At 34.5% G+C, this 15,062-nt stretch overlaps 2 protein-coding genes across 6 annotated transcripts; one reads left to right on the top strand and one right to left on the bottom strand.

Annotated features, from left to right (window-relative positions):
- Positions 1-726: 726 nt before the first annotated feature.
- On the top strand, positions 727-7,003 carry LOC148597522 (heat shock 70 kDa protein 12A-like). 2 transcript variants are annotated; one of them, XM_088563664.1, is made up of 5 exons: positions 727-845; positions 1,537-1,865; positions 2,589-2,807; positions 3,386-3,539; positions 5,952-7,003. In XM_088563664.1, exons 2-5 carry the CDS (start codon positions 1,563-1,565, stop codon positions 7,001-7,003), a joined length of 1,728 nt encoding a protein of 575 aa, XP_088419790.1. In that variant the 5' UTR covers positions 727-845; positions 1,537-1,562. The 2 variants fall into 2 exon arrangements, with proteins under 2 accessions (XP_088419790.1, XP_088419791.1); XM_088563665.1 differs by lacking the exon at positions 727-845 and having other exon boundaries at positions 1,729-1,860.
- LOC148597521 (uncharacterized) lies at positions 5,749-11,741 on the bottom strand. Of its 4 annotated transcripts, XM_088563668.1 has the most exons (4): positions 11,262-11,332; positions 10,689-10,756; positions 10,014-10,154; positions 5,749-8,853 (listed from the first exon to the last, which is right to left on the bottom strand). In XM_088563668.1, exon 4 carries the CDS (start codon positions 8,847-8,849, stop codon positions 7,569-7,571), a length of 1,281 nt encoding a protein of 426 aa, XP_088419794.1. In that variant the 5' UTR covers positions 8,850-8,853; positions 10,014-10,154; positions 10,689-10,756; positions 11,262-11,332; the 3' UTR covers positions 5,749-7,568. The 4 variants fall into 4 exon arrangements, with proteins under 4 accessions (XP_088419794.1, XP_088419795.1, XP_088419792.1 ...); XM_088563669.1 differs by lacking the exon at positions 10,689-10,756 and having other exon boundaries at positions 11,262-11,383; XM_088563666.1 differs by lacking the exons at positions 10,014-10,154; positions 10,689-10,756; positions 11,262-11,332 and adding an exon at positions 11,617-11,741.
- Between the last annotated feature and the right edge of the window lie 3,321 nt (positions 11,742-15,062).

Raw genomic sequence — 15,062 nt, 5'->3', positions numbered from 1 at the left:
ATAAATGAAATAATAAACAAACAAAACAATACACAATACTGGTAAGAGGAAAACAAAACCAACCGAACAAATGAACTAAACCTGGAAACTATATAAATTCAAAGTAAAAATATAAAGTAACTGCATGAGTAATTGTTACCGCATAAGACCAGTTTTAAGAATTTTCATGTTCTCCGAGAAAGCCTACCTCGGATTTTAAATTTTTCAGATATTTATCTAACTGCTCATAATAATCTGAAGCTATAATTTTTTTTGGATTGATGACATTTTTATCTAGGTATACCTTTTGTTTTTCATATGGTTTGGGATTATGTTTCCTGTGCATGTTGCGTACAGAAGCGAACATCGAAAATACACGCTTGATCAGGACAAAGTGTTTCATAATTTTATAGTGAGAAACATAAATAGATTTAAAGCACTTCGTGACGAACACACACACACACATACACACACATAAATATCATTGGATCGTCAAGTATAGTTTAGAATATTGATTGACACGGCGAGAAAATGACGCCTTGCCAGGGGGTAGTCGTAAAATATCATCTTTTTTTAGTATCTTCTTTACAAGAATTTCAGATACGGCATTCCGTGCCATGGAAAATGATAGGTACGGCTCTAGTCGTACCTACCATTCCAGCCGTCACACCTGTAGTTGTCGCTCCTTAAACAATATTTAATCTATATAAACTACAAAAGACAGTAAAATTTAAATCTTTTGAAAACCATTTCTGTCTAATTTTTTTCCATTTAAAAGGGGAATTCGATAGGTATACCTTTGTTTCAAAGACACACAAGTTACTAAGCATATATCGCATGATTATTATAACGAGCATGTTAGTACGGTAAGAATGCAATTTTATATACTTATTATTGTACACTTTTTTTTGGTTTTATATAAACATCTAAGTTGATTAATACATGAACAAGATAATTAAAAGAAAGTTGTTTTTCATGCAAAAGAATGCAAATACTTATTATTGTTACAATACGTAACTAAGTTGAGACACGTATGATACGTACTAACAACGTGTGGAATTAATGTAGCGATCAATCAAATGATAATACCAAAACCAATTAAACATGAGCAAATCACAATTAACTTGATAAAAACTGGAACATAGACAAAGAGTTCATTAAAAAAATGCATTCTCAAGTTTTTAAAAAAAGTTGTAAAGAAATATGATATAATCGCAGATATTTTAATAACAGGACCATGAACACATACCAGGGGCGGATCCAGGATTTGAGTTTAGGGGTGGGGGCGTTAATTGAATTAAATGTAATGCAAAGTAAGGCAAAACATATTTTAGGGTGAAACTTGTGGTAAAAAACGGTACGCCAGTCCTTGGATCCGCGCCTGCATACAATGCACATTTACCATCCTTACAATTCACCAAAGAGCTTTCCATTTATAAATGGTTCCATGTAACTGTGTTTAAACACGATGATAACAAAATAGAAGTGTTTTCTTTTGTTTTTATGCTGTTTAGTATTTCATTATTAATGTAAATATTTCTAACGCATGTGTTTCAGGTTATTCACATGCATCGGAACAAAATATGACCGACTATTTAATGGTGGTTGCAATTGACTTCGGAACGACATACGCTGGTTATGGTTTTTCTACAAGAGCAGAGTATCTCCGAGAACCACTAAAAATACACGCAAACCAAGCATGGAATTCTGGGAAGAAACAATTGCTTTCGTTAAAGACGCCGACCTGTCTGTTACTGAACAAATCAAAAGAACTGGTTGCCTTTGGTTACGAGGCAGAGGACGCTTATGCAGAACTCGTACTTGATAATAAAAATAAGAATTATTATTACTTTGAAAGGTTCAAGATGAAGCTGTATGACAGTAAGGTATTTTAAACTGGATTAAACTGGATAAGATTTAGTTTTAAAGTACAAAACCATACACGAATCCGAATTTCACACCACGACTCGAGTTGAGCTTACATTACGATCACCTTGTCCACCCGCAAGCCCGTTCGTTATACTCATCTGTACAAATTTCTCAGCTTCTATTTGAGGAAATGTTAGATATTTGGTATCTGTTGTTTTTTGCATGACGACTTGTACCATGTCTCTCTTTAAAAGTTCCTTGATTATCTACTTCCTTTTTATCATAAATGGATGAGTTGATATATTCTGAACACTACGAAGAGTGCAACACCTTGTTTATTACAGACATACATTCCAAACACACCAGGAATAACACTTATACACTTCTGAAATAAACATCAAACGTTAAAAAGGGATATGTTATGGTAGTTTCAATTCTTTGAAAAGCTCATGTGTTTTTGTCTTCCTATGTTAACTTGCAAATCCCCCCGTTTTTTTATGTTAACTGAAGAACGTGTAAAGTATCATGTAATTATGTGTTATTTGATGTTTTAATACAAACCTTAGCAACCTATCCTCGTAGGTTATTTGACTGTCTGATCGAGAAAAAATATCACTGCCAATTTTTATAATATAGAGTTATTTTCCAAATGACCAAGATACTGTCACATAAACTGTAGGGTCTATGAGATGATTTTTTTTTTCAATCAGAAAACACATCACTTCATGGTATTTTTGTAGGACTTAACAGAGGATCTTAAACTTTCCGACATTGTTGGTAAAGTTTTGCCAGCAACAGAAGTTTTTGGTATGTCCATCAAAGCACTAACTGGACATTTTATGGATCTGCTTAAAGCGGACGGTACGGACGTGAAGTGGACGGACATACGATGGGTTTTGACTGTTCCTGCCATATGGGATGATAAAGCTAAGCAGTTTATGAGGACTTGTGCTGAAAAGGTTTATTTAAGGAGTAGTCTTTGTTAAAAAAGGCTACATATTTTTATTTTCGATATGAAGTTGATTTATGGGTCTATATTATGAAATGTGTAATTATTCATGTAAGTCTGCCTGCTCTTAGGAGATAATCAACATAGAAAATCTGATTGATTCCATTGTATTTGAGTGTCTTTTACAGAGTTATCTCCCTTAATTTTGAAATCTACATTGCATTCTATATAATTTTTATCTCCCAAGAGCATGATTTATATGAAAAACCGAATATTAATTTCTGTTTACTATAGCCAAAGAGCTCTTCTGTTGGTAACTGAGCCATCGAAAATGACAGAAAATGACATCTTCAATTGATATAAACAAACTTAATCAGGTTTTTATAGTTAGCAATATTTCAGTATTTAAAAGTTTTAAGGAAATTCAGCAAACAATTATAGCTCTACCCAGGAGCGTAAGTCAAAAATTTATGATCAAGTATCTTCCTGAAAAAAAAAAAAAAAACAAAACAAAAAAAAAAAAAAAAAAAAAAAAAACGCAACACACTCCAAATACTACATATATGTATTCTCTTTCGCACCACCTAGGCAGACATACCACCCAAAAACCTAGTGATTGCCTTAGAACCGGAAGCGGCCTCAATCTACTGTCAATATCTCCCAACTGACAGACTACTGGGCTCCGATGCATCGACAGATATTACAATACCTGGAGTTAAATACATAGTCGTGGACCTTGGAGGTACTTTTATTGATAATACACCACACATTGGCGGATCTAGGAGAGTGTTTCTTGGGTTGGAATACTCTTTTTGTTGCAAAATAAAATGAGCAAATTTTTGCCTTGAACTCCATTGCCATCACTTGGCGTCCATCGTCGTCCTTAACAGTTTGAAAACTCTTCTGCTCTGATATCGAACCATATGAATATGACCGTTCCTTCGGGTATTCTGCCCAGAACTGATGTGGGGATTTTTGATCCGTCAAAAAACATAGCCGCCGTTGTTAGAAATAGAAATTAGGGGTTAGCAAGTAGTTTTGTTTTAGGCTGACTTTATAGCTGATCTGATCAGAAAGAAAGAATATCGTTTGGCTAGATCCTGCAATCTCAGTTTCCGCTATATAGATGACGTATTATCTTTAAACAATCCTAATTTTGGGGATTTGATACATCGCATCTACCTAAAAGAACTTGAGATAAAGGATACTACAGACACTGTAAAGTCGGCCTCATATCTCGACCTACACTTAGAAATCGATGGTAAAGGAAAACTGTTGACCAAACTTTACGACAAACGTGATGACTTTTCATTCAGAATTGTCAACTTTCCTTTCATCTGTGGCAACATCCCTTCGGCTCCTGCGTATGGAGTGTTCATATCACAACTCATACGTTATGCCAGAGCTTACCGAAACTACGCAGACTTTTTGTATCACGCTAGAACTCTAACAAATAGGCTTCTGGAACAGGGTTATGTTGCTACAAGATTGAAGTCATCACTACAGAAGGTTTATGGTCGTTATCATGAACTGGTGGATCGTTATGGTGTATCCATCAGCACCATGAAAACTGATTTATTCAACGGGTCATAGTTTTCCTTCCCTCGTTTGTCTACCTCGGACTTGACTTTTTATGAGCAACTCGGCGGGTGTTTCTAGAAAAGCAGAGGACGCTTACCCTACCGGTGCACCTGGTCCATGCTCCCAGTTTTTAGTGGAGTCCGAGTTGCTCATTTACTTTTGTTACTTTGTATGTATGATTTTAGTTACTTTTTGATCTTTGTTGTGTATGTCTGTTTTCTATGTCTGGTCTTTGTCCCTGGATTACATTCTTTTGATTACCGCTATAACCTTGGTTCCCTTGATTACTCTTTTAGCATATTTCATAAAAAACTGTTAGATTTAGCCATATTCTGACTTGGGGGTGGGGGCTATTGGTATATTTGAACTGTGAAAAAAAACCAATGATCGCTGTTTTTCTCATATATTCTGAACGGGGAACTGTTGGTATATTTGAACTGTGAAAAAAAAAGATCGCATTTTTTTCTTATATATTTCTTAAACCGAAAGGTTTAGCCAAATTCTGAAACAGGTAGAAGGGGTCAGCATGATTAGATATTTGAGTGGTTACAATCATGTGTGAATTGGCATTAGCCGTGTTGGAGTTATTGTCATTTTACATCGTGTTTGTCCCCCTTTTAATGTTATCTTCAGCAACTACTTGACATAATTCAATGAAATTTGATATGATTGTTCCTTAAGTATGAGCATAAGGAATTTTTATGCAAGAAAGACATGGCCGCTTTAAAAAAAAAGAATTTGCTTACGAAACCAGGTAAGCGATTCAGGCTCTTCAGAGCATTTAGCATAAAAACAAAACAAAGCACAAAACAACGCCGAGAAACAGGGAATGATACAAAATATAAATACCCCCCGCCAAAAATCAATAAGGTCACGATTAGTTATTAATTATACTTGACAGTTGAATAGCTTAGACTGGACTGAACAGTGAGAACAATTAGACCGCTTACCTTGGTCCATACTCCCAGTTTTTAGTGGATTCAAGGTGGCGCATTAACTTTTGTTTCTGTGTTCGTTTTATATTACTTATTTCATTTTCTTTGTTGTGTGTCTATTTCTATGTATTGTCGTTATTACTTGTTGCGTGTGTCTATTGCTATGTCTAATCGTCATTACTTGTTGTGTGTGTCTATTGCTATGTCTAATCGTCATTACTTGTTGTGTGTATCTATTGTATGTCTAATCGTCATTACTTGTTGTGTGTGTCTATTGCTATGTCTAGTCATTTTAACTTGTTCTTTATTACCGTTTGATCTCTTTGATTCCTGGTTTTATTGACTTCCCTTAAAAATGTAGTAGCTGATGAGTGTGTTTCTCAATATCTTTTTTTAAGAACTTACAAAGTTTCAGTATATAATAATGACATAACAATTAATTATATAGTTTAATCTAAATACTTGATTTTCTTTTAAAAGATGACATAAAACTCGCACAAAGTTCTTTCAAATAGAATTACACTTCATAGTCAGGTGCCCTGATAAATCTCCTCCACGTCAATGTAAACATTTTAAAAAAGGACACTAAATACCTATATATAAATGATTGACATTGTGTTTTTTTTATACAAATGTAGGTGGAACTGCAGACCTTGCAGTGCATGAAAAGGGAGATGATGAGCGAATAAATGAACTGTGTCGTGTCCATGGTGACAGCTGCGGAGGAACATCTGTTGATAATGAATTCATCAATTTAATAGATAAAATATTTGGATTTCCGCTCATTAATAAACTCAAAAAAGAAGATCCGTCATCCTATTTAGATTTGCTAAGGGAATTCGAAGCATTGAAACGGAAAATCGACATTTCAAGTGCCGAAAAAGTAAATTTATGTATTCCATACTCAACAATGAATAATATTTGCAAAAAACAAAAAGGAAAGTTGCTCGAATCAGTAGTCCAAATTTCCTCTCTTAAGAAACAAGTAACTTTGAGAGGAGACAAAATCAGGCTAGATGCAGAATTAATAAAATCTTTATTTACCAAGACGTGTGATAGAATAGTTTCATTGATGAAAGACGTTATTGAAAAACTAGGATCAGTAGAAATTACCGTAATCTTAATGGTTGGAGGATTTTCTGAATGTAAGATTATCCAAGCAGCATTAAAAGACGCATTTCCCACAAAACGAGTTATAGTCCCAGAAGAAGCCGGAATTTCTGTTTTAAAAGGAGCTGTTCTGTATGGCCATAACCCAGGATTTGTCGCAAGTCGTGTTCTTAAGTACACTTACGGAACAAATATTTACGTTGACTTTGATCCACAAATTCATGACGACGCCAGAAAAGAAGTTCTACAAGGCGAAAATAAATGTGAAGTTTTTGATTTTATTATCCAGCAAAATACACATGCTGTCATCGGATCTGAAGTTCAAAGGTCATATTTCACCCTATACCCATTTCAAACGGCCATGCCAATAACTCTGTATGTCAGTAGCAAGGAAAATCCTATGTATATAGATGACGAAGGGTGCACTAAATTTGGAGAAGTTGTTGTAGATATTCCGAATCCGTCCGAGGAGAAACGAATTGTCATTGTGACCTTCAACTTCGGCAAAACCGAAATAACAGTTACCGCCCGAGAAATGAAATTTGGAGCACACTGCAAAACACGATTAAAACTTTTATGAGAAACATGCTTTAATTTGTAATGTATTTTGCTTTGTTCAATATATACATAGAATTGTATTGCTGTGAGAATGATTTTCACAAAAGCCCAAGCTGAATAAAAATGCTATTTATGTTTCACCCATAGATGGGTTTTCCTGTAATGTTGTTACATGTAACCACTACATTTAAGATATTATTTAACGGTGTTCGTTTCCATTTTTTAATCGATTTTAATGTCGTACAAGGCTAATGTTTTCTTCCCATCTAAACAAACAAGAAGTTGATTCGTGTTTCTATTATAGTACACAGCCACTGGTTTGGTAGCCCTATCTTTTTCGCTAAGAAGCAACTTCGAGTTCTTGCCACTGGGTTCAATTACGTATAACCCTTTCGAGGCATCTGCAACATATACAAAGTTTCGTTTATCAACTGCTAGTCCTTTGATGCTTTCAGAGGATGGGTCTGTGAATGTCCAAATACGATCATTTTTGCTATTAGAGCAATAGACTGATTTTTCTGACGCAAGGCGGCAAATAATATTTCGCTTTGTAACTACAAATCGGTAGACGTTATGGTCTCCAAGACCTAAAGGGATTTTTCGTACGATTGCAAATGATTTTGTAGATAGAACGTGAATATATTTATCTTCACACATGACGAACAGTTCACCGTTGTAGAATGACAGACCGTAACAGCAATCGGGCATTGTTTTGTCATTAATGTGATTGCCATTTTCAATGGAAAAAAATGACAAGATTTCACACCAAAATATGATACAATGAATCGATCATCACCAATTATTTCGATATCACACGGATGACTGTTACCCTTAGATATATCGAACTCTTTAGGACTTTCATTGGGAATACGTGTGTCAATGTACACTCGTGGATTTGTGCCACTATCCATAATCAAAATTCCCCTTTCATCAAGAACTTTGCAATTTTCAATTTCGGAAGGCACAGTGCTTTCTGTTTTTATATTCACCGTCTCCCGATGAGTAAGGGTAATGTCGGAAACTTTTATTTGTTTGATTTGACTTAAGATTTTGATAACGTTCTCACTTGGAGTATTGTCAATTTTACTTTCTCCAAGAGAATACTCTGTTTCCATCATGGATACGAAATTAGAATTAAGTATAAATTCCAGATTATACGTAAAATTTGTCTCTAATATTATTTTATGGATACTGCTTTCAAATTGCCGCCGTAAGCCCTCTATCACTCTGAACGTAGAACTACAACGATGCTGAGATTTAATTATGTTGATATTTTCTTTAAGTTTCACTACCTCCTGGTTCTTTTGTTGTAATAATTGTCGATTCTTCTTTATTTTTGACTTAGCTTCAATGAGTTTTGTTTCCAAATTCTGCAACGACACCTTTTCAATTTCCTTAAGTTCCTCAAGAATTATTTTCTTTTGCTTTTGGTAGTTTATCTCTAAACTTTGTTCGTTGTTAAAGCATTCAACTTCGAGAACCTTTGTTGCTTCACTCATCGCGTCCAATGCATTCTCAAAACTATGCAAAACTAGCAAGTAAAATTTTCCTGTAGCGACATCTAAATTACATAATGAACCACACTGCTGATGATTCCGTCGCACACACTCTACACATACAATTTCGTCATGATCTTTACAAAAATAGTCCAGATTGAAACGATGACCAAGACAGACATTGTTCACATTGTAAATATTACCTGCATCTGTAATGATTGATGTTGTTATATGGTTCTTGGTCGCATTCATAACTTCGTGTCGATCGGCACACTCCTTGCAATATTGTTCGTTACATTTATCGCAGTGAACGACGGACAGGATTGAATTTTTAAGCCTTTCACAAACTGAACAAAAATTTGTAGATGTCATAATTCTGAAATATACATTTTGGACCTGATAAAAGATCAATCAGATAACAAGACAGCAATAAATTTAGATAGCTACACTTCATTTATAAGATGTAAAGATTTATTTTTATGAGATTACTCACAGTGTAACGACAGCGAGTAGTCCCTGAATATAACAATGTCTTAGTCGCGAACACTTTATCGATGTACTTACTTTTTAAACGATGTAGCAAATTTAAGTTGTTTTGCTTTTTTGATGGCTGATAGGACACGTTATTTCTTGTAAAGTATGACTTCTGAAGTAAATATTTTACGTCTGTTTATAAATATCATTCATATCTGTTTTATTTAGTTTGCCATAATAATCGACCCTTATTTAACCAGTTATCACAGTGGAAGAGGCCCCTAGCAGGTCCGGGTGTCAGCGCAAAGTTTGTCGAAAAAGGCGACTAAATAGTGCTCCGAACTCTAACCGGTTACTAGGGCGCTTTGTCCACACAGCAAATGGGACGTGTGCCCGAGGCGGAGGAATGGGGTACCCCTGGCGTGTAACATGATGGGGTGTCAGGCTATAATACAGAAAACCTGACCGCAAACCATAGTGGTGCACCGTGTTGGGAAAGATGTCACGTTTCTAGCACGTTAAAGAACCCAGCTGTGGTATTGGATAGGAGCAGGAGGCTAAATTCCCCAACTTTACCCATTCCTCCCCTTTTCCAGTGACAATCAAAATTTGTCCACACTGATATCATTGTGTCCCATCCCTTTTTTCATCATTACTTTATGTTCATTTTATCACCCATTTCATATTCATCGCCTGATTATAGCATAAATATTGCTGTTTGGGCGTTAAACCCCAACAATCAATCAATCAATCACTAGAAAAAAGGTATGTGAGTGTTTCTAGAACAACAGAGGACGCTTACCTTACCAGTATATTAAATCCATACTCAAAGAGTACAGTCCTTGAACCGATCCGCAAAACGATTTGACGAATCGATAACCGTTGACTAATTGATCGCTGACGGGTCGATGACCGATGACCGATCTGATCGCAGTTTTGTTATGTAAAATGACGTAAGATCTATTTGAAATAGACGAATTATAAAATGAAAGTATAAATTAATGTTTAAATGTATTACATTATGTAAATATGTGCACAATTGACAGAGAAAGCAACACAAACCGTAAAATACAATGACCGCTCTGTGGTCACCTGGTGCGATCACCGATATAATGGATCGGTTTGATGGATCGATGACTGACAGGAAACTGATCGATGATCGATGACCAATCGCAATTTTTGTTGCACGGATCGGTTCAGGTACTGTTATCAAGATTGTCGCGGAAATAAAAAAGAATGTAATTCAGGGAAAAGACTAGACATGGAAAACAGACACACACAAGAAAACAGAAAATAGAATAACCAAAATGATTAATACAAAGTAATGATAGTAAATGAGCAACTCGGACTCCGCTAAAAACTGGGAGCATGGAACAGATGATATGGTAGGGTAAGCGTCCTCTGCTTTTCAAGAACACCCGCCGAGTTGCTCATAAAAAGTCAAGTCCGGGGTACACGAAAGATGCAGAGTTTTATAGCGATGTTGTTGTTCATAATGTATTTCCTTTATTTTTGTGGTTCAGTTTCCGCCTTTTGTCCCGTAACTCGGAAAAAATAAAAAGACATAGCAGTGAAATCGAAATCAAAATACATTACAAAAATGTGAAAAAAGGATCTATGTATATATTGAAGCTTTATTACGGAACGAAAGATGAATATATATTAATGTTGACTAGAAGATATCACACAAACAGCTAAAACATTTGCAGTATAAATTCTGAGTGACATACACCTCACCTTTTCTGGACCTATCGTCTATAATTCATAGGTGGAGAAGGCAGGCCACGGGCATGCTCCCTTTAACTCTAAAAGTTTTGTTTATAAGACATAAAAAAGTTGGAAATGAATGAAGCCCCTCCCCCCTTCAAGCATGATTGCAACCCCTTTTTGATTTTGTGTAAATTAAAACTTATTATACATACTATATGTACTGGTACAATGTCTAGTCTAAAAATTAAAGACTGCATACACAAATTAGGCAGCAACCACTTGCATTTCGTGGGGGGGGGGGTCTGTTTTTTTTTGTTTCGGGGAAATCTTTTTATCTTCATAAAAATGGTTAAGCTATTAAAGGCTTACAGTAAAACATAACATTGTTTAACGCCCAGAACGAATTCATAATCCCCTGCAGTAAATCAAATATTTGTTTCCTTATAACCTGCTACATGTAGATTTAGTTTAAGTCAGTAAACAGAAAGTTAACAGTAAAAATCAATATCAACATTTGGAATTAACATCAATTACACGTAGTTTGTTATGATTATCAGTAATTAATAAAGAAGATCTTTAAATTAATAAACATCTACTTACAATATACTTTGCGTCAATTAGACGTCCTTATTTACCCTTCAATTATGTTGACAATATTACCGTATGATATTGGTATTCTTTATCAAGGGAGATAATATTTCAGACAATAGTGTTAAACGCATTAATGGGTATACTTCGTTGCGCAATCGCTTGACTAGCAGAAGTTTAAAAGTAAATTCCGTAAATACATTTGTATTGATTGACACAGTTCAGTGGCATTTTGTAGTTGCACATAAACGTCTTGTTTGACACAATTATTGGAGTCAACTGAATGCATACAAACCTATGTTATAAAAATTTCTAAAACCAAACGATTTTATGTCGACAACAAACTACTTAATATAAATCTATTCACCTGTTCATCCAACAGTCTTTCTACCCGTAATGTGGCATAGTCTTTTCTATTATTTAATAATGACACCGAAGTTTGGTCAGTATTTCATGGTATCAATTAACCTGTTTTAAATTTCTGACGTAATAATTTCCAGTGGACCACATCTGTCACATTTACACGTTGTGTAAATGAATCACAGCAGTACTAATTAATTTTTCGCAACATCATAAGTATCAGTTTTTGTAAGAATCATTCAAATTCTGTAATAGGTGATATACCCCAGAAAAGGCTACACATTTGTATTTTTGCAACTAAGTTGCTTTATACGTCAATATGATGTAATGTAAAACCATTTATTCCAATCTTTCGACTCTTAGGAAATAACCCACATTGAAAAACAGTTTCTATTGCATTTTAGTTTCATATACAGAGTTATCCCCTTTAATTTTGAATTCTCCACTTAATATTTTCTGCTTACTTAACCATTTTTAATAAGACATCTAATATAAAAAAGGCTTTCTAACCATGAATCAAATTTTGCATGATTCTTATCTAGACTGGTAGATAAACGTTCAATTGAAACAGATTGAAATCATTTCAAGTTACTAAAATGCTTAAATAATATTTATGTGAAATGGTTTATACAAATGTACAATTGATTTGTTAGAGTTATGCCCCCTTCCTTGGTCTTCCTACTTAAAAGTTTTACATTTGCAATAGAACATTGCTGTTTCTTTCGATGGGGATGAAGAGAAGTAACGAATCATTTGAAATGTAAACACAAAAACATCATATCATTGTCCTGTAAGACTCGTTTTAAGTTTCAGTCTCCGTAAGAATCAGGTAGTGGGTAGAAAAAAAACAACCATTTTGAAAAATTGATATGACTATTTGCAAGAAAAAACACAAATTTTCCATATCACATTGGTAAATTGAGTTCAATTTCATTGAAATGCAGTGAAAATTAACCTTTCAAGTGGGGATAACTGATTCTTACTTACACTTTAAATTAGTTTCACTGTACTTTGACTACGTTATGATTACCATAATTTAAAAAAAATGTCAAAATCTACATATATATTTATATTAGTTATATTTCAACTGTAGAATTAACGATAACTTAACGCTTAAAGGTACTTTTACATTTAGGTTGAGTTAAAAATAATGAACTTAAATGGTAAATTGCTTGATATTGATACTCTTTTAAGGGGGAACGTGTGGCATTGTTGAATTTGAAATTATACGCATCAATAGTCTAAGTATATGTATATTAATATAATTACGATGAAAAGTTTGCAAGCGTAATTGTTCGTTTTTAACAATGTTACAGGTAAATAAACGTATGCTTTTTAAATGAAAATTTGTATGCGGACCACAGTAACGCAAAATATTATCATTCTGCGGTAGGTATTTCTGCACCTTGAATCTCCTCCACTATTTTGCATAAGTTTAGAATGTGGTCAAAATAACATAATATCATTGTTATGCAGAATGTAATATTAAAATCAACTATGTCAATAAATTTGAACCATTTAAATTTAGGAAAGCAAACTAAACTGTAGTCATACAAACAACGTGTAACGTATTTGTTCAGGGTGATGGAGCGTTTTTCAACAAACGGTCTACATTCCAATGCAAACAAAGTGTGCTGCTCCACTTGCTGACCTATTCCTTCACTCTTATGAGGCTCACTGTTTAGCTGATCTGGTCCAAAAGAAAAAAAACATCGTTGATAGAACTTTACATAAAGGATACTACAGACACTGTGAAGTCGGCCTCATATCTTGACCTACACTTAAAGATCGATGATAAAGAAAAGCTATTGACCAAACTCTACGACGAACGTGATGACTTTTCAGTCAGAATTGTCAACTTTCTCTTCATCTGTGGCAACATCCCTTCAGCACCTGCGTATGGGGTTTTCATATCACAACTCATACGCTATGCCAGAGCCGTAACTACTCAGACTGTTTGTATATGCCACTAGACTTATTACAAACAGGCTTCTTGAACAGGCATATGTTGCTTCAAGATTGAAGCCATCACTATAGAAGTTTTATGGTCATCATCATCACGAACTTGTCGATCGTTACGTTGTAAAAATCTGCACCAATGTGTCATAGTCATCCTTTCCTCATTAGTCTACCCCGGACTTGACTTTTTATAAGCAACTCGGTGGGTATTTTTAGAAAAGCAGAGGATGCTAACTTTTTCCGGTGCATACGAAAGAGGAAAGGAAAACTATGGCACGTTGAACAAATCAATTTTCATGGCGCAGATGGATACAGCGTAACGAATTTAATACGGTACAGCTCTTTGATAGTATAAACTTTCAACTTACATCATATACCACCCCACATTCCCCATTGTCGCATTCCTCATTGAGAACTTCCAGGCCATTCCCCATCGAGAAATCCCAACCCCATTGAATCCCCAATGCATTTTTCTTATAAAATATTTATATTATCAAATTAAAGTTTATATTAATGAATTCTTCAACATTTAAACTAATATTTTGAATTTAATTTAGTGTATTTTTAATGTACATTAATACTCTTAAAAACAAATGCCTCCATCCTTCCCATTCAAAACCCCATCCACCATTTCCATTCCCATTCCCCATCCCTCGTATACCACAGAATGGAAAGTTGTTCCCATACAAGTACTGTAACGATCACTGAAACACATCTTGATCACAGTGTTGATGTAGAGGATATGTCCCTCGATACATTCCGACATATAATACGTAAAGATAGAAATAATTCTGGAGGTTGCTTAAACACATTGTACAAGTTAATCTAAAACTTGAGCTTGAAACAAACTTAGATGTAACAATTCGTGTTGAAGTACTGATGGTACTTGTTTTCTTCTTCGTTGTACATGTAGGTCTGGCTGGTCTGACGGCGGATAATGGACACGACTTTCTCATGCGATCGAAACTCTTTTAAGATGAATGATAATATCCTAATTACGGCTGATTTAAACTCCGACTTATTCGCAAAACAAAACATTAAATTACCTGATATTATTTACCGTTTTAATCTGCAAAATATCATTGATATACCGACGCCAAGTATGGATCGTTCTGAACCCATAGAAAAATATGGTTATATAACTATTTAGATGAAGACAAGTTTAATGACCAAATGTACTCTGTGGGTTGGCACTTATTGTTAAACGATCTGAAGATTGATGAAATATGTAACATTTTCACAGACACTTTTCATTCAATAGTTAAGGAATTTGTTCCATAAAAACTAGTAAACATAATAGGTAAAGATAAACCTTGGTTAAGTAGTGAAATAAGGAATACTAAAAGTTCAAAAAATATAAGCGACCCGCTGATAAAGAAAAATATAAGAAACAAAGAAATAAGTATAATAACATGAAAAGAACAGAAAAGGAAAAATTGAAGAAAATTTAGATAATTTTTTTCTAGAAAATACGTCTAATCCAAAAGTTTATTT

This window comes from Perna viridis, chromosome 15 (genome assembly GCF_037379345.1).
Source record: "Perna viridis isolate PV_CMFRI_1.1 ecotype Kerala chromosome 15, ASM3737934v1, whole genome shotgun sequence".
In the NCBI taxonomy this organism is placed as follows: domain Eukaryota; kingdom Metazoa; phylum Mollusca; class Bivalvia; order Mytilida; family Mytilidae; genus Perna; species Perna viridis.
The sequence above is the reverse complement of the archived record's forward strand: the minus strand, read 5'-3'. Positions and strand labels throughout refer to the sequence as shown.

Excerpts from the sequence above, each read along its gene's own strand:
- LOC148597522 (XM_088563664.1), top strand. The coding sequence starts at position 1,563 with ATGACCGACTATTTAATGGTGGTTGCAATTGACTTCGGAACGACATAC. Across the intron at positions 2,808-3,385 it reads TGAGGACTTGTGCTGAAAAG|GCAGACATACCACCCAAAAA; the intron begins GTTTATTTAAGG and ends CGCACCACCTAG. Across the intron at positions 3,540-5,951 it reads CATAGTCGTGGACCTTGGAG|GTGGAACTGCAGACCTTGCA; the intron begins GTACTTTTATTG and ends ATACAAATGTAG.